We start from the raw sequence: 23,258 nt of genomic DNA on the forward strand, positions 1-23,258 counted from the left end.
TAATTAGATTACTTATATTTAATATTACTGAATCTATAATATTCTAGATGTTTATTGAGGAGAGTGGGTGAGAGGAATGATTCAAACTGTAGAAAAGCACGGCTTGTATCCTTGGGTTCTTAATGTAATAGTAAGGTTGCATCTTCCTATTGAGACAAAAATGAAGGGTCTTTAAGGCATTTCATTTTCTATTTTGGTCTTCTAAACTTTTATTTCCATACTTCTTGCAATCAGGGACTAAAAAGGTTCTCAGATTGATTGTGTTTTGGTTGGACACTCATCATTGCTCATGTTTGTAAAATAATCTGTCAATATATTTGCTTTTATGAGTTGGATTGTATAAGTGCCCTTGTGATGGGGTTCTGATCACTAAAGCAGGAAATCTGAATATCACACTACACTTGCCTTTCTGGGCGACTAAACCAGCTGACCTAAAAGGGACTTTTGAATCTTAGGATTTTATATAACTGAATTTTTATTTGGGATTCCTCTGTGGCTCAACTGGTAAAGAATCTTCCTGGAATGTGGGAGACCTAGGTTCAATCCCTGGGTTGGGAAGATCTCCTAGAGAAGGGAAAGGCTACCCACTCCAGTATTCTGGCCAGGAGAATTCCGTGGAATAGTCCATGGAGTCTCAATGAGTCAGTTGCAAAAGGGTCTTTTGAATCTTAAGATTTTATATAATTGAGTTTTTATTTAGAATATTTAAAATTTCAAAGTAAGAGCCAGGAAACTTGGATTCTGGTCCCAAATCTTGGTGATTTTGGGCAGGTATCTTGCCCTCCCTGACTCTAATTTTCTCTGTGTAAGTAAGAAGGTTGAAAGAAATGATCTCAGTGGGACCTCTAACACTGATACTTTAGGTTGAGGCTTTGTGGAGACTTCTTTATAAAATATAATGCATGCATTTTGAAGAGGAGATATGATCTTTGGTGAAAATTTTACAAATTTTAATGAACATTGACATTGGTCAGATTAGTAGTGAACAAGTAAGTCATTTTAGCTTGCATTTTCTTTTCCAGTTGATTTTATTCCTGTGTCTTTGGAAACTGATAAAAACATACCAATAAGAAGAGGTGGCAAGAATACACAGAACTAAAAAACAAAAACAAAACAAACAAACAAACAAAAGATCTTAATGATCCAGATAACCACGGTGGTGTGATTACTCACCTAGGCATCCTGAAGAGTGAAGTCAAGTGGACCTTAAGAAGAATCACTACAAAAAAAGCTAGTGGAGGTGATGAAATTCCAGCTGAGCTATTTCAAATCCTAAAAGATGCTGCTGTTAAAATGCTGTACTTAATATGCCAGTAAATTTGGAAAACTCAGCAGTGGCCACAGGACTGGAAAAAATCAGTTTGCATTCCAATCCCAAAGAAGGGAAATGCCAAAGAATGTTCAAACTACTGCACAATTGCACTCATTTCACATGCTAGCAAGGTACTACCCAAAATCCTTCAAGCTAGGTTTCAGCAGTATGTGAACTGAGAACTTCCAGATGTACAAGCTGGATTTAGAAAAGGCAGAGATCAAATTGCCAAAATCTGTTGGATCATAGACAAAGCTAGTAGTAGTACTGTTAGTCACTCAGTTGTGTCTGACTTTTTGTTATCCCACGGACTGTAGCTTTCCAGGCTCTTCTGTCCATAGGATTCTCCAGGCAAGAATACTGGAGTGGACTGCCATTCCCTTATCCAGAGGATCTTTCTGACCCAGGGATCTAACCTGGGTGTTCTGCATTGCAGGCAGATTCTTTACCATTTGAACTACAGAATTCCAGGAAAAGCATTAATTTCTGCTTCATTGACTATGCTAAAGACTTTGTGTAGATCGCAACAAACTGTGGGAAATTGTTGGGTCTTCCAGTTCAAGGTGATGAAGTAGAAGGATGTGTGCTCATCTCCTGCAAGAGCAGCAATATTGCAACTAGCTGTTGAACAACCATCAACAGAAGAATGCTGAAATTCATCAGGAAAAGATACCTCCATCCAAAGACAAAGAAGAAGCTGCAGTGAGATGGTAGGAGGGGCACAATCACTACCAAACCAAATCTCATACCTTCTGGCTGGGTGACCCACAGACTGGAGAACAATAACACCAAAGAAGTTCTCATGCTATTGTGAAGGTTCTGAATCCCACATCAGTCTTCCCAGACCGGGACCTGACAGAGGAGCTGGGGACACCCAGGGAATATGGCCTTTGGGGCCAGTGGGATTTGATTATAAGCCTTCCAGTGGACTGAGGGAAACAAAGACTCCAGTCTTGGAGGGCAAAAACAACTTTTTTTTTTTTTGCTCCTATAGGAGAGGAGCAGTGACCTCACAAGAGACTGAACCAAAGTTACCAGCTGGTGTTGGAGGGCCCCCCATGGAGGCATGGGTCAGCAGGGGCTCACCACAGGGACGGGGCACTGGAAGGTCCCCCTTGGAGTAAACCCTTTTGGAGTCCCCTATTAAACCTACCATAGATCCATTAAGCCATAGACCCCATTAAGCCCATAGACCCCAGTATTGGGTCATGTCAGGTCAAACAACTACCAGGAAGGGAGTGCAACCCCATCCATCAGCAGATAATTGGATTAAGACTTTTCTGAGCAAAGCCCTGTACATCAGAGCAAGACCCAGTTTTCCCATCACCAGTACTTCCATCAGGAAGCTTACACAAGCCTCTCTGGTTCAGACATCAGAGGGCAGACAGAAGAAGCAAGAAGAAGCACACCCTCACAGTAGGCAAAACAAAGTTTTGCAAAAGAAAGTTAATCATGATGATAAAGCTGAAAGTTATGTCTCAGTTGAAGGGAAAATATAAAATCCCAGAAAAACAACAAAATGAAATGGATATAAAAAACTTCTAGAAAAATAATCCATAATAATGATAGTGAAGATGATCCAGGATCTTTGGAAAATAATGGAGGCAAAGATTGAGAAGATGCAAGAAATGTTTACCAAAGATGTAGAAGAACTAAAGAACAAACAAACAGAGATGAATAATACACTAGAAAGAATCAAGAGCAGAATAACGGTGGACAGAATGATGAAATCCTTGGCACAGAACAGAATATAGAAAAAAGAATGAGAAGAAATGAAGACAGCCTAAGAGATCTCTGGCACACCAACTTTTGAATTATTGGGGTCCCAGAAGGAGAGGAAAAAAGGACCTGAGATAATATTTGAAGAGATAATAGCTGAAAACTTCCCAAACATAGGTAGCCAAGTCGAGGAAGCACAGGGAGTCCAGGAAGGATAAACCCAAGGAAGAACACAGTGAGACATACAGTAATCAAACTGACAAAAATTAAAGACAGTGTTAAAATATTAAAAGGAACAAGGGAAAATGACAAATAACATACAAGGAACTCCCATTAGGCTATCAACTGATTTCTCAACAGAAACATTATAAGCCAGAAAGGAATGGCATGATATATTTAGTGATGAAAGGGAAGAACCTACAACAAAAAATACTCTACCCAGCAAGACTCTCTTTCAGATTTGGTGGAAAAATAAAAGTTTTACAGACAAGTAAAAGCTAAGAGAATTCAACACCACCAACCAGCTTTACAGCAAATGCTTAAAGGAACTTCTCTAGGCAGGAAACACAAGAGAAGGAAAAGAAACAGAAAATAAACCCCCCAAAATCATGAAAATGGTAATAGGATCATTCACACCAAGTACCTTTAACATAAAAGGATTAAATGCACCAACAAACATAGACTGGTTAGGTGGATGAAAATATGTGCATGTGTGCACTTCCACTTACTACAGCAGTCTGCTTGATCCCCCCAAATTTTATGTACTTATTTTATATTGTTAAGTTAATCATGTTCCCATTATGTCTTGCAATTGTAATTATCATTTATTTTTTTGTCTGGCTAGTGACTGTGAAAACTGATAAACATATTTTACTATTATGATTATGTAACTATTGTTCTCTTAATACAACTGTATTATGATTGATCAACAGAAAAATAATAGAACTCTATATCACCAAATCTAGGATCTAATAGAAAAACCTGTAATCACTTTTTAAAAATCCAAATGTATATCAGAATTGTCTTGAAATTTTTTGAAAAATACAAATGTTAAAAAAAAAAAAATTCAGGTATTGCCTTTTTCTCCAGAGTTCCAGACATGTTTCTAATGAGCAGTCATGTTTAAAAATAACTGGACTATATCATGATCTTTTACTTTTATTTAGTTTGTTTCAATGTTTGTATTTTATATTCAGTGCTCCCATTTCATTCAGTTTATGTTCTCCAATTTCTCCATTTCTTCATTTTTTGATGTTCTTTAAGAAACCTTTATCAACTGTAGTAAAAAAAAAACTTTTGTATATACATATATAAATATATAAAGTATGTATTTTATATATATATATATATATTAGATAACATGAATTTTTGCCTAACTAAAAATATTATGATATTTTGATTCCACTTGTTTGACTTAGTATGAATAGAGTGCTAGATTTCTAATTAAAAAATAGATATTCAACAAACAATAAAGGTTACTGTATAGCACAGGGAACTATAGTTTATATATTAACATAATTTATGATGGAAAATATTTTCAAAAATAATATATGTGCATTTGTATAACGAGTCACCTTGATGTGCACCAGTACACTGTCACCATGCTTATTTAATGTATATGCAGATTATATCAGGCAAAACACTGGGCTGGATGAAGCACAGACTGGAATCAAGATTGCAGGAAGAAATGTCAATAACCTCAGATATGCAGATGATGCCACTCTTATGTCCAAAAGCAAAGAGGAACTAAAGAGCCTCTTGATGAAGGTGAAAGAGGATATTGAAAAAGCTGGCTTAAAACTCAACATTCAGAAATGAAGATCATGGGATCCAGTCCCATCACTTCAAGGCAAATAGATGGGGAAACAGTGGAGACAGTGACAGACTTTATTTTCTTGGGCTTCAAATTCACTGTGGACAGTGACTGCAGCCATGAAATTAAAAGAAGTTTGCTCCTTGGAAGAAAAGCTATGACCAACCTAGACAGTGTATTAAAAAACAGAGACATCACTTTACCTACAATGGTCTGTATAGTCAAAGTTATGGTTTTTCCAGTAGTCATGTATGAAATGAGAGCTGGACAGTGAAGAAGGCTGAGCACCAAAGCACTGATGCTTTTGATCTGTGGTGCTGGATAAGATTCTTGAGAGTCCCTTGGACTGCAAGATCAAACCAGTCAATCCTAAGGAAATCAGTCCTGAATATTCATTGGAAGGACTGCTGCTGAAGCTGAAGCTCCAATACTTGGCAACCTGATGTGAAGAACTGACTCATTGGAAAAGATACTGATGCTGGGAAAGATTGAAGGCAGGGGGAGAAGGGGATGACAGAGGATGAGATGATTTGATGGCATCATCAACTCATTGGACATGAGTTTGAGCAAATTCCAGGAGATGGTGAAAGACAGGAAGCCTGGAGTGCTGCAGTCCATGGGGTCACAAAGAGCTAGACATGAGTGAGTGACTGAACAAAATAACACTAATTATTTCAATGGTGTCAACTTAAGTGCTTGCCAGTAGATGGTTCATGGAAGTGTTAAAAACAGTTGTTGTTTGTTGTTTAGTCATTCAGTCATGTATGCTTCTTTTGAGATCATCATAAAGAGGAAAGATACAGGAAGTACATCAAGTACAGGAAGATGTTGGCTGTCATAATGCCATCCTGGCAGGACCAGGTTAAATTATGCTGCAGGTTAGGATAGAATCAATGGGATAATGAGTTGATCTCAGCAATTTGTCTTCAGATGCAGTGTCTTCTCTTTTAGGCAGCCACAAAGTGTCCATCTAAAATTGTAATCTAAGAAGCTGCTAGTTGGACTGGGCTGTCCATTCCCTGAAGTAATTATAAAAATGTTCAAAGGGAAAAGTGCCTATACTTAAATCAGCATCATCACCTGCTTGCTGATACCATCATAATTAGCTTTACCACTGGGCTTCTAATCTCTGTTTGCTTTGCTTCTTAAAGGCCAGTTTGCTTGCTGGGTAGGAACGGTTCCTGGAATCCAGAGCTTTGGCATCTAACACTGGCAAAGGCAAGTTCCCTTGTCTAATCTTACCAGTAATTCCAAGGCTAAAATGAGGAATATAAATGAATTTTTCTAGCACACCAGCTATCAATTTTCCATTGCTTCTTATAGGTATATAAAAAATTCATTTACCTTATATTTGTAAATAATTTGATATAAACACCAGGAACTTCTATATTAATAATGCCCTTGATTTTATTAGGTTTGCCTTTAAGACAGCAGAATTTATTTTATGACATAATGGGCATAATTTATACCTTCTGAAAATTACAATCATGGATAACAACAAACTGAAAATTCTTAAAGAGGTGAGAATACCAGAAGACCTAATCTGTCTCCTGAGAAGCCTGTATGCAGGACAAGAAGCAAAAGTTAGAACTGGAGATGGAATGACAAGTTAATTCAAAATTGAGAAAGGAGTACATCAAGGCTGTATATTGTCACTCTACTTATTTGACTTCTATGCAGTGTACCTCATGTGAAATCCTGGCTGGATGAATCATAAGCTGGAATCAAGACTGCTGGGAGAAATATTAGCAACCTCAGATATGCAGATGATACCACTGTAATGTCAGAAAGTGAAGAGGAAGTTAAGACCCTCTTGATGAAGGTGAAAGAGAAGAGTGAAAAAACTGGCTTAAAAGTCAACAGTCAGAAAACTAAGGTCATGGCATTTGTCCCATCAATTCATGGTAAACAGAAGGGGAAAAAGTGGAAACAGTGATAGGTTTTATTTTCTTAGGCTCCAAAATCACTGTGGATAGTGACTTGCAGCCATGAAATTAAAAGATGCTTGCTCTTTGGAAGAAAAGCCATGACAAACCTAGACAAAGTATTAAAAAGCAGAGACATCATTTTGCTGACAAAAGTCCATACAGTCAAAGCTATGATTTTTTCCAGTAGTCCTGTACAGATGTTAGAAGAGGACTGTAAAGAAGCCTGAAAGTGAAGTGATAGTGTTAGTCGATTAGTTGTGTCTGACTCTTCGTGACCCCATGGACTGTAGCCCGGCAGGCTCCTCTGTCTATGGGATTCTCCAGGCAAGAATACTGGAGTGAGTTGCCATTCCCTTCTCCAGGAGATCTTCTCAACTCAGGGACTGAACCCAGGTCTCCTGCATTGCTAGCAGATTCTTTACCACTGAGCCACAATTAGGCAGGAAAGAAGGCTGAGCATTGAGGAATTGATGCTTTCAAACTGTGGTGCTGGAGAAGACTCTTGAGAGTTCCTTGGACTGCAAGGATATCAAATCATTCGATCCTAAAGGCAATCAACCCTGAATATTCATTGGAAGCACTGATGCTGGAGCTGAAGCTCTAATACTTTGGCCACCTAATGCAACGAGCTGACTCACTGGAAAAGACCCTGATGCAGGGAAAGATTAAGGGTAAGAGGAGAAGGGGGAGACAGAAGATGATATGGTTGGATGGTATCTCTGACTCAATGGACGAGTTTGCGCAAACTCCAGGAGATAGTGAAATACAGGGAAACCTGGCATGCTGCAATTCATGGGGTCACAAAAGTTGGACATGACTTAGTGACTGTACAACAACAATCTTTTAAATACATTCATTTACTCATTCAATCTACTAAGTTCCTGTCACATGTATGGGAAGATATTACAAAGTACAACCTACTCTATGGCTGAAGGGATTTAACAGTCTGTGGGAAAGTGGGATTTTCCAGTAGATTAAATACTCCTTAAAGGCAGGTGCATAGGGTTACAAAACAGTCGGACATTAGTTAGTGACTAAACAACAACACCCAGGCCTAATCACCTTATAGGCAGGATTTTTACCTATTTTATTTATGGTAGCACATGGTAGGCTCTCAATCATTATTTGTTAACTAAGAGAATAAGTGAAAGTAAATCACAACACATATATAATAATGACTAGATGTTAGAGTGAGAATCTGTAGTCACCTACGGACGTGACTGAATAAGTTCTGGGTTGCACTGCACAATAATTGATTTATGTTTGTGGCTTGTCTTTCCGATGGATACAAAATTCCTACAAGGTGACACAATTGTTCAATCCCTTTCTGTTCTTTACCATATTTGGAATAGGATTAGGTTCAGTTCAGTTCAGTTCAGTTCAGTCGCTCAGTCGTGTCCGACTCTTTGCGACACCATGAACCGCAGCACGCCAGGCCTCCCTGTCCATTACCAACTCCTGGAGTTCACTCAAACTCATGTCTATCGAGTTAGTGATGCCATCCAGCCATCTTATCTGCTGTCGTCCCCTTCTCCTCCTGCCCCCAATCCCTCCCAGCATCAGAGTCTTTTCCAATGAGTCAACTCTTCACATGACGTGGCTAAAGTACTGGAGTTTCAGCTTTAGCATCATTCCTTCCAAAGAAATCCCGGGGCTGATCTCCTTCAGAATGGACTGGTTGGATCTCCTTGCAGTCCAAGGGACGCTCAAGAGTCTTCTCCAACATCACAGTTCAAAAGCATCAATTCTTGGGCGCTCAGCTTTCTTCACAGTCCAACTTGCACATCCATACATGACCACTGGAAAAACTACAGCCTTGACTAGACAGACCTTTGTTGTCAAAGTAATGTCTCTGCTTTTCAATATGCTATCTAGGTTGGTCATAACTTTCCTTCCAAGGAGTAAGTGTCTTTTAATTTCATGGCTGCAGTCACCATCTGCAGTGAGTTTGGATCCCAAAAAAATAAAGTCTGACACTGTTTCCACTGTTTCCCAATCTACTTCCTATGAAGTGATGGGACCAGATACCATGATCTTCATTTTCTGAATGCTGAGCTTTAAGCCAACTTTTCACTCTCCTCTTTCACCTTCATCAAGAGGCTTTTCAGTTCCTCTTCACTGTCTGCCATAAGGGTGGTGCCATCTGCATATCTGAGGTTACTGATATTTCTCCCAGCAATCTTGATTCCAACTTGTGCTTCTTCCAGCCCAGCGTTTCTCATGATGTACTCTGCATATAAGTTAAATAAGCAGGGTGACAATGCACAGCCTTGACGTATTCCTTTTCCTATTTGGAACCAGTCTGTTGTTCCATGTCCAGTTCTAGGTGCATGGCATACAAAGAAGAATAGCAAAAACAACAAAAATCTGTCCTTGTGGGAATTACCAAGATTATTTTTTCCTTAATTCAGCAAACCTTTATTGATTCTGCTGTCATGTGAGAGTTTAAGGTTCTGGGAATACAGTCATGATTAAGATTAAATTACTATTAACAAAGAACCATATTTCCAGAAATGAGAATAAACAGCTATAAAATTTATAGTGATGGGTAATTTAGTAGAATTAAGATCAACAAATTTTTTCTCTAAATGGTCAGGTAGTAAATATTTTGGCTTTTGCAAGCCACACATGATCTCTGTTGCATATTCTTCTTTTTCAAAAAAGCCATCCTTTAAAAGGGTAAACCATTCTTAGCTCCCTGGCTATACTTGTCCCATGGTCTACAGTTTGTGGACTTTTACAATAGATGAATACAGGATTTTATGGAAGTCAAAAGGAGACGACAACACTTTACAGACTGGGAGGAGGGAAGAAGGCTTGGAAGACAAACAAATGGGCTGTGCTGGATATAGGGGGAGGGAGACAGCTGGTAATCAGAGTAGAGGGAAGAGTTTTACCATGGCACTCAAGTAGCTCTTTCATGTTTATTACTTGCATATCTGTTATTTTTAAATATTCCAATTTTCATTCCCCCTCAAATCTCCAATCGTGCTAATGGATCATCCCTATCAGGAAGTCCCAGGCTCCCACAGAGTGCTAGTTAGATTTCTCTAGTACCTCCACCAAGAAATATTCAGTATCTCACCAGGCTCTGGTGCTCAGGCATGTATACTTCAGCACTTTCATACCCTTGCACACTTCAGGAAAATTTGATTTTAGTTGTTTATTCTTACAAATTTGTGTTACTTTAATGAAATGAATCTCTGAAAGATGCGATAACTGGTTTTAAGAGGACAAGGCCTGCATTATCTGTTGTTTAGTCTCAGTTGTTTGTTCTGAGATACTTGTTTCTCTGATTCAAAGTCACAAAAATACATATTTTACATGGGACTTTATTTCTCTTTTTAATTAGACAGATCTTATCTACATAGCAACAGTTATAGACTTTTTCCATCTTCAAATGTGTTTGAACAGAATCAAGATTCAAGAAACTGGATCTGGCCAGGAAGTGGCCACAGGAATCCCATGAAGTGGCTGGTACAATTCTCAGTGTACCCCCTTAACCCTTTGAAATGAAGAACTTAAGGAAGGTTTTCAAAATGATTATTACAGTTCCCCAATAATATAAAGATTCTTCTTATTTAGCCTCACTACTGCAACTTAATCCATAGAAATGATTATTTTCAAATATTATCTTTTTTCTGGTTAATGTATTTTTACTTTTCACTAATACCTTACTATATGCTGCTGCTAAGTCACTTCAGTCGTGTCTGTGTGTGTGACCCCATAGACGCCAGCCCACCAGGCTCCCCAGTCCCTGGGATTCTCCAGGCAAGAGTACTGGAGTGGGTTGCCATTTCCTTCTCCAATGCATGAAAGTGAAAAGTGAAAGTGAAGTCACTCAGTCATGTCCGACTCTTAGCAACCCCATGGACTGCAGCCTACCAGGCTCCTCTGTCCATGGGATTTTCCAGGCAAGAGTACTGGAGTGGGGTGCCATTGCCTTCTCCTCCTTACTATATACTGGGCATTAATTTAACTACTGAGACTTGATTAGCAAGCTAAAGTTCTTACTTATTAAAAATGGTTAATTTTCCTATCTTAAAAAATCTAGATATTTGAATATCTGAATATGCTCATTTATCACCAACCCCCAACAAAGCATCTAGGACTTATTGTGTAGGACATGAATAATTTTTATAAAAACACAGTTGCTGACTGTGTCATACATCCATGCAGCTTTATAAAACAAAGCAAATGATTGCCATCAATTACAATAACCTCTCTAGACAAGACTGCAATTAATCTACAGCTCTTCAGATAAATGACTGTTCCACTGTGCCGAGGAAAATGCCTGACATTAATTGACTTATCACGATCTGTAATGATAGATGGGGCAGATGGCAATGTGATTATTCACTATCAACAAAAGAAACACATGCTTTGTTGCTGAGGTGTCTACTTGGGTCCTCTCAGAGGATAGCCCCAAACAGAAACCAAAGGAGGCTCTGAAAATAGCTCAAAATAAAAATAAAATGTTAACATGCAGGATAGAATATAGTTACTTCACTGAGGCTAACCCTCAGCAGAATCCAAATGGAAAACAATTCCCCTAAGGAAATCATAGGTTAGGTAGGATTTTGTCATTGGAAGGTGCAGTAAAGCCTATATCCCTTTGGAAGACAACCCAAATCATTCCTAGAATTGTTTCCTACAGATATAGGAAGGAGAGTCATAGTCCTGCTCAGCCTGGTCCTCCAGGCAGCCCTTACTAATAGATCACAGATGAAATCCATGTGTAGCTACCCCCATGCACAATGCCTTGACACAACGTAAGCCCTTTGCTGTCCCTCATTTCCTGCTTTATCTTTACTGTCTATCAACTACTGAGTATTTTTGGTGTTCCTTACATCTTTAATCCCACTTAATTTTCTAAACAACCTAGAGAGGTGTCTAAACTCAGCTTTAGAAGGATCAAGTAACCATATAAAGGTCACACAATTAGTATGTACCTTTGACTCCCAAACTTAAAATTGTTTTGCATTGCTTCTCTTCTCAGCCCAGTTCAAAGGGCACCTCCTTTGTGAAGCTTACTCTGAACCCTTCAATAAAAATTTGTCATTTCTTCCTTAAAGTTAGGCAGGGCCTTGTTACATCTCCATTACAGCAGAGTGTGGGCATGTTCAGTTGTGCAGTTGTGTCCAACTCCTGTGAGCCCATGGTCTGTAGCCCACCAGGTTCCTCTGTCCATGGAATTTTCCAGGCAAGAATACTGAAGTGGGTTGCCACTTCCTACTCCAAGAGATCTTCCCAATCTAGGAGACAACCCATGTCTCCTGCACTGGCAAACAAATTCTTTACCACTGCACCATCTGGAAGACCCTACAGCATGGCATTATACTTTACTGATTTGAAGATAACATTTCTTTGAGCTCCTCTGTGGTAGGAGCTCTGTCTTTATTTTATTTTTAACGTCCATGTCCCTAGTAACTAGCACAGTACCTAGTTAGGTCCTCAGTTGATATATTTTGAATGATCATGAAAATCCAGCCACTGTCCTCATTAAGCTTGCGGTTCTCTTTCTCAGTATATGAACTTACTATACTAAAAACAATGCCAAGTTTAAACATGATCTTGATTAAAATATTAATCAATATTAGTCAAGACCAAATCAATAGTGAGATACATACTTCTGTTATTTCAATACCCTCTTGACATCGGTTATTGAGAACTCTTAAACAGAAACCTAGTTACAGGGTACTTAGCATATAAGGATGCCTGACCTCTAATGATAACCACCATCAAGTGTAAGGAGGGCAAAACAGGTCAAATTAACTACATCCTGCTTGTCAAGTGTCATAACACATATGATATTCATTTAAATTGTAGCTCTTGTCTATAACTGAAGGAGTTAATTGGCTCACTGATGTGGTCTGAATTCTGTCTGGGTTAATGAACATGATGATACTCACCATTAATGGTGGCACACAATGACCTTTCCATTCTATGGAAACTCAGGCTATTTAGCTCCTTGACATTTACTTTGCTATAAGTTATAGTTTTGTACAAATAAGACCCATTCTACCAGAAGGGAGAATTATGGAATTTATGTGAACATATGTGAAATATAGAAGACTGATTGCCCAGATAGTGTGAATGTTAGTGAAGACATACATAGAAGGTGAGGGTTTAGGGTTGAAATAATGTTCTGGTGATATCTTAGGTCATTAGTCACAAAGGAGCTTTACCAATGTCTCAGGAGGAACTTTCAAGTATCACTGTGGTCTTCCCTGGAGAACACTGGAAGCTCAATATAAACATCTATATCAACTTGTAAAAGACAGATGGAGAAGGGAGGCACAGATCTTCTTATTTCATAGATTCAAGAGCAGTCTTTCAATCTGTCATCCCACCTTGGATATAAATAGGCATCAAATTTTATTAATTGGCACTTACTCATACTACTTCAATAACCCCACATACCTCCCCAGAGAAGGCTTGTCCATTGAGGAGGTGCTCTGACCCTTGGCTATCCTCACTCCCAAAGTGTAGCCGGATCTCCTCCAGCCGATGGCTGTATGTCATTGGCCCTCCTGATATGTTGACCAAGTGCTCCTTGTCCAGACGCAAGGACACATGTCTTCCAGTGTTGTACATTGTTCCACTGACCTGCAAGACAATGGGAAACAGGTCAAAAAAGGCTCTTCTTCCATTTCTGTTTCTCACTCAAACCAGCATGGTATTTAGAACAATCCCTTTTGTTTCTTTTTGATAGTAAGACACTAAGCTAAGTCCACATACGGAGTAGGAAGTGACAGGCTTCCTAGAGGGCATTTCTGTCTTATATGGCCTCTATGGTACTTTCTGTGAGGCACAAGCCACATTGTCAATTAGGAATCTGAGGTAGAAATTCAAAGGAGACCTCATCAATTGTGACTAATACTTTGGGCACTGCACCTTATAAACAATTAACTTGGCTTCTTACCATAAATATTTGGAATGTAAAGATGCTGCAAAAGTTAAAATCTCTGTATGAAATGAGTCGCCAGTCCAGGTTCGATGCACGATACTGGATGCTTGGGGCTGGTGCACTGGGACGACCCAGAGGGAGGGTATGAGGAGGGAGAAGGGAGGAGGGTTCAGGATGGGGAACACATGTATACCTGTGGCGGATTCATTTCGATATTTGGCAAAACTAATACAATTTTGTAAAGTTAAAAAAAAAAAAAAACAAATAGAAACACACACAAAAAAAATAAAAATTAAATTAAATTTAAAAAAAAGTTTAAAAATAAAATAAAATTGAAAAAGAAAAAAAAAAAAAAGAGGGAGAGAAATTGAAGAAAGCAATTAGAAAGGATGAGATGTTATCAGGAGAGAGATGAGGAAGATAAAATGAGTGAACAGGAGCAAACTCTAGGGGGAGACTGAGGCTTAGGTCTGAAGTCTCAAGCATCCGGTCTGGAGTATCTTGTTTTAGGTCCTTCTCTTACCCTGTACAGAGTCAGAACTTTGATCTGTCCTTGCAACTCATGGCCTCAATATTGAGCTAAAGAATTTCATACAAGTTTTTCATTTCACAGATTCTTATTCCCTGTTGCTTCAGCCCATGCAAGCTGCTAACCTTACTACTTAAGGTTTCTTTTCCTTCTTTCCTCTTTAACTTGATGCTTACTTTAATTTTCCTGACTATGACCTTAGTGCCTCTCAACACTTGATTCTAAAACACTGAATCCTACCTGGAGCTGCATTGCCTTTGCCTCCTGGGTCAACCTAGCTCTAGAAGCAGATTGAAAGCTTAAAGGAAACTTTGACTGGGTCTGGATGATATGCTTCTGGGCTAGTGGTTGCTGAGCTTCTTGGATTTTCTACCTATTTACTCTGACTTCTTTGGGTTCAGCCCTAGGGACTTTTTAAGGGATTCACATAACTTCTGATAACTTCATTAGATAGGTTTTTCATATATTTGCTCTATAGCATTAGCCTTACCTGCCCCTACAGTTTCCTAACACCAGTCCTGTGAATGATTAGTTATTTTAGTTCTATAGATTTCTCACTGTGGCAGAGACAGCAGTGCTCATTAAATACTTCACTGACTTATTATTACACCATCTTGCTATAAGGTAGAGCTCATGTGGTTGATGTTGGCCATGGTCTGTGAGGGCCCATGACAAGTGTAATTTCCAGGCTGAAACAGTGAAAAGCTTATGCACAATTCTCCAGTCTCTTTCTTCACCTGATATATCAATCAAGGGGGCAATATGGAAATATGTAAATGTGGTACAGCTACAAGATGGAACCTGTGTCAGCCTGGGTCCTTGGCAGATTATTGGCAAATTGCAAAAATGGTTAGAATTCTTCCTCTCCCTGTAATTACACTACTTACAATGTGACCTTGTAGCTACTCACATTAAGACAGGAGGAGCTTTCTCCTTCACCCCTTGAATTTGGACAGTTCTTGTCACTTGTTGGATACAATATTCTAAGAGCAGGCTTTCAGAGACCTTGCATATGTCTTTACTCCTTTTCAGAAACTTGAGACCAACATGCAGACAAGCCTGGGGTAGCCTGCTAGAGCATGATACCAGAGTGAGGAGAACCATCCCAGTAGAAGCCATTTTAGACTAGGCCATTCTATGATGGATCCACCAATTGCCTGGTTTCAGATCAGATCAGATCAGATCAGTCGCTCAGTCGTGTCCGACTCTTTGCGACCCCATGAATCGCAGCACGCCAGGCCTCCCTGTCCATCACCAACTCCCAGAGTTCACTGAGACTCACGTCCATCGAGTCAGTGATGCCATCCAGCCATCTCATCCTCTGTCGTCCCCTTCTCCTCCTGCCCCCAATCCCTCCCAGCATCAGAGTCTTTTCCAATGAGTCAACTCTTCGCATGAGGTGGCCAAAGTACTGGAGTTTCAGCTTTAGCATCATTCCTTCCAAAGAAATCCCAGGGCTGATCTTCAGAATGGACTGGTTGGATCTCCTTGCAGTCCAAGGGACTCTCAAGAGTCTTTTCCAACACCACAGTTCAAAAGCATCAATTCTTTGGCACTCAGCCTTCTTCACAGTCCAACTCTCACATCCATACATGACCACAGGAAAAACCATAGCCTTGACTAGATGAACTTTTGTTGGCAAAGTAATGTCTCTGCTTTTGAATATGCTGTCTAGGTTGGTCATAACTTTCCTTCCAAGCAGTAAGCATCTTTTGATTTCATGGCTGCAGTCACCATCTGTAGTGATTTTGGAGCCCAGAAAAATAAAATCTGACATGTTTCCACTGTTTCCCCATCCACAGACCATAGCTTTCCACACTCTGTGGAGCTAAAACAATTGGCTGTTCTCAGTACCTAAGCTTTGAGATTTGTTATACAGCAAAATACAACTGATATATTAAGTCAATCATCTTCTCTGTCCTGTGAGTCTGAAAATATCAACAAAAACTCTGGACAGTATAGAGTAGCTGAACTAGAAAGTCCCTTGGGGCTCAGATAGTCAGTCTGCTGATCAGCTTGAAAGTCTTACCAGAGCAGGAGAAGAAGGAAGTAGATATGCCAACAGTGGAAGAGGAAACTATTCAAAGAGAGAGAATTGGAGACAATATCTACTTTACCTTCAGAAATCCTTTGCACATCCTTCCAGTTCCTTCATGAGGCCCAGGCTGCACTTCTTCTGATACTTTGTATCTTACAAAGGGATTTATATTTTGTAAGTTATCTATTCTTTGAACCAAATGATGCATATCAAAGACTCTACTTCTTTTTCCAATCTCAAATAAATGTATATTTAGTCAGTGTTACATAACGAGAGCTTGTCTTCTTTTCTTGTCTCAGTTCAAGTCTTTCTTTGCAATGAAATGGTAGAGATAGATTTGTGTTTGGCACTGTTTTCATCTTTCAGCAAAATTTATTTTTTCTACTTATTAAGATAATACATAGACATTATACATGAGTAGGAAGATACAGAACAGCTCAAGGAAATAAAAATCAGTCACAATTCCACAGCTAACCCGTAATCAACAGTAATATTTTGGTATATACCTCTTCACACTCATAACCATATACGCCTATATTTTAATGAGATCATTTTATATATGTAACAAATTATTTTCACATGGATTGTCTATATATGTAAATATATTATATAAAATTTATATATATAATATATTACATACAACTATCATGCATAATAATTTAATATATTTATTACATATCACTTTATACTAATATATAGTAAACATATATTAGTTTTAGTCACTTGAATATTTCGAGGTTATTAACCATTCTGCTATAATATCACTTTGAAATGGTTTCATAATATTCCATTGTAAAAATATATAACTTACTGTTGAATCTTTACATTTTCACTTTACACTTTTCCTTTTCACTATTGCTAAAAATATTGCAGTGTGGTTACCAGTGGAGCAAGGGAAGGAGGGAGAAGCAACATAGGAGTAGAAGAAAGAAGGGATTAATATGGGATTATTTGAAATCATTTGTGTGAAAATTGTATAGCACTACAACTGGATCTTTGATTCAACAACAACAGAATACTGCAATGAGCATCCTTATGGAAAAACATGTTTACTAGTTCAGAGATATTTCATTATGCAAACTCTGGGTTAAATGGTGTATGCATTATTGCAGTGCTTATTGTCTATTGTCAAAGCCATCTGTTGCCTAGAGTCGATCCCACAAAGCAGAACTGGATCTCACATTCTCTTCAAATGACCTTAATTCAACTAGTAACATTCACGAGGTACCTATAGTATGCAAGCTGCATACAGGAGCTACTTCAAATTCTTATAGGATATGTGCTCTAGTCAAATAAACAAGTATATTTGATTTCCCTGCACTTCTAAAAATCATCTCAGTGTATTTGTTGAACTTTCCTAAGAAACTTATTGCCCATTGAAACAAAGCAGAGACCATGTCCTATGTTTGTCTGCACTTTCCAAGTACTTAGAAAACACCCTGACACAAAGTAGAGACAAGAATAAAGGGCTCTTGAGTCAAAGGATTCCCAATATGCCTCTTGGTTACTTCAGTAGTTCAGTTAATTTCCTGAAGCTTCAGTTTCCTTAATAGTAAAATAGAGACAAGAGAATTTCTCTTATGAAAATGTAGGATTAAAAAAAAGTATAAGATATATAGAATAAATACCAAAATGATAGAAATAAGCTCTTCAGTAATTACTTCAAATGTAAGTGGATTCCACTTATATGAGGTACCTAGAATAGTCAAAATCATGGAAATAGAAAGCAGAATTATGGTTACCAGAGGTTGGGGAGGAGGGGCAGAGAAGAATGGAAGTTATTGCCTAACGGGCATAGAGTTATGCCCATTGAGATGGGCAAGATGAAAAGAGTTCTAGAGATGGATGGAGGTTGTACTTAATACTGCTGAATGTAAAAGTTAAGGTTAAGATGTGGTTTTAAGATGTGTGTTAAGATGTGGTTAAGATGTGATTTTTACACAGATAAAAATTGGGAAAAATTCCTTCATGAGTTTGTTGTGAGATTTAATACATGTAATGATCAAACATTTTAATTATTTTCCTTCCTTACTTTTGACAATGGGCGCTTAGCTGATGTGAAGCGACCTGATGTTAAGAGACTATAGCCCAATGGAATACAGTGCCACTTTCTAAAAGTCACAATGAAGAACTTTTACTGACTTCTGCATTGTGATGATTCAGTTGCCTCTCATTTCGTATTTTAAAGCTTTGGATATGGGGAATATCCAAGATCATTTTGAAGGCCATGAAGCAAACTTGAAACCAGGATAACCAGGAATAAACTACCGTGCCTTCTAGTTCTCCCACTGCATACTTCCAGACTTCTACTTCCAAGGCTCTATCTTTATTCATTCCTCTGGCTGTGTGCTAGGATCTGGGGACAGTGTGGTGAGTGAAAGCAGGAATGGTCCCTGCCTCAAGGAGCTCACAATCTCTATTATTATAGAGACCAGAGTGAGGGAAGGAAGTTATGGGGAATCCATCTGAAATTCTACTATTTGCTTATGTATTTTAACAATTAAAGACAATACCCCTATTCCCCTACCCTTCCCCCAGACATTGATTAAAAAAAAAAAAAATGTGTATCCAAGGTAATGGTGTGTTGCAATTTAATTTAAAAATAAAGGCTTGACAACATTATATATGATATCTAATGGTACATCTGCACTGTAGTAATTAACATTGCAGCAGTGTCATCTTACCTGTAATGCTAATTTATAGTGTTCTACTTTGTGAACTACTTTGATGCACAGCATGTTGGAAAAAGTTATATTATGTAGACCAGGAAACTGAGTTCAGACCATTCAGGATATAAGTTGAAGCTGCAGGAGATATCCAGGTTGCCTCTGGATGCCTCACAGTTCTCCTTTTTGTTTTATTTTAATTCACTACAAAATGAGATGAGAGATGTCATGCCCATTTTGTAAGTGAGAGAAGTAAGTGTAGTTGGTGAATGCTCAATGCCTTGTCTCCTGATTCCAAGTCTAATGATCTTGATTTGAGCAAATGCTCACATTGTAAAGTTGGCTGTTCTAATATGGCAGATACAGTGTTTTTTGGCAGCTCACAATTAGCCAGGACCTCTTACTAATGGACTCAATTCCTCTTTCATTCTGCTGACATTGCTGCTTTAGAAGGAAAAAAATTGAGCCAATATTAAGGGGATTTTTCATTCTTTGAAAATGAGCGACAATCCTATTTATAACACTTGACATCTTGGTTTGAATCCTTAATTGGTGTCAGATATGGTGCTAAGTACAGGCTTCCTGGATGGCTCAATGGTAAAGAATCCACCTGCAATGCAAGAGATGCAGGAGACTCGAGTTTGATCCCTGGGTCAGGAAGATCCCCTGGAAGAGGAAATGGAACCCCACTACACAACTCTTGCAAGGCAAATCCCATGAACAGAGGAGCCTGGTGAGCTACAGTCCATGGGGTTGTAAAGAGTTGGACATGACTGAGCAGGCATGTACACACACATGGTGCTAAGTACTGAATCTGAAATTAATTAATCTTCACAATTTCTCCATCACCAAATCCAGTGTGGTACTTAGATCTGTGCTGTTTGCTTCTTCTTGGATGCGAAGCTTTGGTGCCAAGCCTGCATAGAGTGGAGGCCTTCCACAGGCATACCTTTTCTCCTTGATCTCTGTGGCTTCTTCGCATCTTGAGGCAAAGAGAACAAGGGAGACAGAGCTTGATCCCACATGTCTCTTGCTCTAAAGCGTATACTTTTAACCACTGGGAACTATTAGATCACACACTGATTACCTACCGATGCATTCTTCAAATATGGATTGATAGCATAGGAAACCCTCAGTGGTTCAGAGTTCATAAGGTCTGGGGTTATTTATTATATTAGGGTTCTCCAGAGAAACAGAATCAATACAATGTGGAAAGAGATTTATTTTAAAGAATTGGCTCACGTGATTATGGAGGCTGGTGAGTCCAAAATCTGAAGGGTGTCCTGGCAGGCTAGAGATCCCAAAAGTAACTGATGATGTAGTTCAGGCCCTAAGTCCAATTACTGCGGCATTACTTCTTACCTGAGGAGGCCAGTCTTTTTGTTCTACTCAGATTTTCAACTGATGCAATGAGTCCCAGACAAATTATGAGGGGAAGTTTGTGTTATTCAAAGCCCACTGACTTAAAAATTTATATCATACAAAACTACCCTCACAGTCATTCAGTCAATCAGTTCAGTCGCTCAGTCCTATCCAACTCTTTGTGACCCCATGAATTGCAGCATGCCAGGCCTCCCTGTCCATCACCAACTCCCAGAGTTTACTTAAACTACCCACACAGAAACATCCAAAATAGTGTTTGGCCAAATACCCAGGCACCATAACTCAGACAACTTAACGCATAAAATTAACCATCATATTTATCTTCAAATCCCATTTACTTTCTTTACTATATTTTCCTTAAACAGCTCTTAAGCAGCTGTGCTAATACCACACATAACAGGCTGATATATGTAATATAATAGTATGTATTTTCTGTGAGCTTCCCTGGTGGCTCAGCAGTAAAGAATCAACCTGCAATGCAGGGGCTACAGGAGATACAGATTTGATCCCTGGGTTGGAAAGATCCCCTGAAGGAGGGCATGGCAACCCACTCCATATTCTTGCCTGGAGAATCCCATGGGCAGAGGAGCCTGGTGGGCTACAGCCCTTAAGGTCACAAAGAGTCTGAAGTGACTTAGCATGCATGCACACATAATTTCTATATTATATAGTTTATAAAGTCAACTATACTAAAGTTGTTCTCCAAACATTAGTCATATTGGAGTAGAGCCAGTTTGTAATAATGTATGTTTGAATTATAGAACAATTAAAAAGAAACAATTTATTAATAACTTTTAAAATAAATTGCTTTTAATAAATTGGTTATACACACAACAAGATAGCTTTATCTTTGAGTTTGCATGGGATATTAGAGATGATTCTGTTCAAGTCCTTCAGGTTGTCAAACTCCCTATTATCGGATTGTGGAAAAAAAGAGGAAGTGCATCTTTTTTAAAAGACCTAATTCACAAAATAAATATACTGAAAATCTTTTGGCTTAATGGAGATAGCACTTGTATGGTTGATGTCTACTGTGGACAGCTAAGCTTGAGTGAATCTCACCTTCAGAAATTACAAAACATTCAATAAATAGTTATTTGTTTGATGTGTTACAAAGCTTATGTGACATTTCTATTCTATTCTGTTTCTATTTTCTCTCAAAGCAGTCTGACTGAAATCTCCTCTAAATACCCAGAAAAAATTCCCCACAGCATTCATGTATAGAACAGGAAACAGATTTCCAGCTGTGTAAAAGGGAAAGACTGTCATCTGATGAACAAAGGTTGATTCTTAGCACAGATGGATGGGAGTCAGGATAGAAAACACACAAGAATTTTGAGAACTTATGTGTCACATGCCATGTCACATTTTGGATCATAAAACTAGGTACAAATAAAAGCTAAAGACTATTCAAGGTTATGTGAGGAGCAAGAGAGGGTGCTACCACTCAAAAGACTTTGAGCAAAAGCTCATGGTCTTCCTGCTGTCTTAGACAACAGATTCAAAGCTGCCATACAGATGCTGCACTCCATTTTTCAATGACCCTATAAATTTTCAGTTGCTCAGTCATGTCCTACTCTGCTACCCCATGGACTGCAGCACTTCAGACTTCCCTGTCCTTCACCATCTCCTACAGCTTGCTCAAACTAATGTCCTTTGAGTCAGTGATGACATCCAACCATCTCATCCTCTGTTGTCTCATTCTCCTCCTGCCTTCAATCTTTCCCAGTATCAGGTCTTTTCTACTGAGTCAGCTCTTCGCATCAGGTGACCAATATTAAAGCTTCAGCTTCAGCATCAGTCCTTCTGATGAATATTCAGGGATCATTTCCTTTAGGATGGACTGGTTGGATCTCTTTGCAGTCCAAGGGACTCTCAAGAGTCTTTTCTAGAACCACAGTTCAAAAGCATCAATTCTTTGGAGATCAGCCCTCAGTCCAACTCTCACATCCACACATGCTTACTGGAAAAAACATAGCTTTGACTAGACAGACATTTTTGGCAAAGTAATGTCTCTGATTTTTAATATACTGTCTAGGTTTGTCATAGCTTTTCTTCCCAGGAGCAAACATCTTTTAATTTGATGTCTACAGTCAACATCTGCAGTGATTTTGGAGCCCCCAAAAATAAAGTCTTTCACTGTTTTCCTTGTTTCCCAATCTATTTGCCATGAAGTGATGGAACCAGATGACATTATCTTCGTCTTTTGAATGTTGAATTTTAAACTAGCTTTTTCACTCTCCTCTTTCACCTTCATCAAGAGGCTCTTTACTACCTCTTCACTTTCTGCCATAAGGCTTGTGTCATTTGCATGTCTGTGGTTATTGATATTTCTCCTGGAAATTGTGATTACAGCTTGTGCTTTATCCACTCCAGCATTTCGCATGATGTACTCTGCATATATGTTAAATAAGTAGGGTGACCATATACAGCCTTGTCATAATCCTTTCCCAATTTTGAACTAGTCCATTGTTCCATGCATGGTTCTAACTATTGTTTCTTGATCTGCATACAGGTTTCTCATGAGGTAGGTAACTTGGTCTAGTATTCCCATCTCTTTCAGAATTTTCCACAGGTTGTTGCGATCCACACAGTCAAAGCTTTAGCATAGCCAATGAAGCAGATTTAGATGTTTTCCTGCAATTCTCTTCTATTTCTAATAGTCAACTGACGTTGGCAATTTAATCTCGGGTTCCTCTGCCTTTTCTAAATCCAGCTTGAACATCTGGAAGTTCTTGGTTCACATGGTTGAAGCCTAACTTGGAGAATTTTGAGCATTACTTTACTAGAGTGTGAAATAAGTGCCTTTGTGTGGTAGTTTGATCATTCTTTGGCTTTGCCTTTCCTTGGGATTGGAATGAAATTTGACCTTTAACAGTCCTATGGCCACTGTTGAGTTTTCAAAATTTGCTGGCATATTGAGTGTAACATTTAACATCATCTTTTAGGATTTGAAATAG

At 38.7% G+C, this 23,258-nt stretch overlaps 1 protein-coding gene across 1 annotated transcript in view; it reads right to left on the reverse strand.

The window, feature by feature from the left end:
• Positions 1 to 23,258, reverse strand: part of CA10 (carbonic anhydrase 10) — an 845,692-nt gene that overhangs the window by 135,126 nt on the left and 687,308 nt on the right. Inside the window, 1 exon segment of the mRNA NM_001079609.1 lies at positions 13,196 to 13,381. Within this exon segment, the coding sequence (NP_001073077.1) occupies positions 13,196 to 13,381 (186 nt within the window).

The sequence above is a fragment of the Bos taurus genome, chromosome 19 (assembly GCF_002263795.3).
Source record: "Bos taurus isolate L1 Dominette 01449 registration number 42190680 breed Hereford chromosome 19, ARS-UCD2.0, whole genome shotgun sequence".
In the NCBI taxonomy this organism is placed as follows: Eukaryota; Metazoa; Chordata; class Mammalia; order Artiodactyla; family Bovidae; genus Bos; species Bos taurus.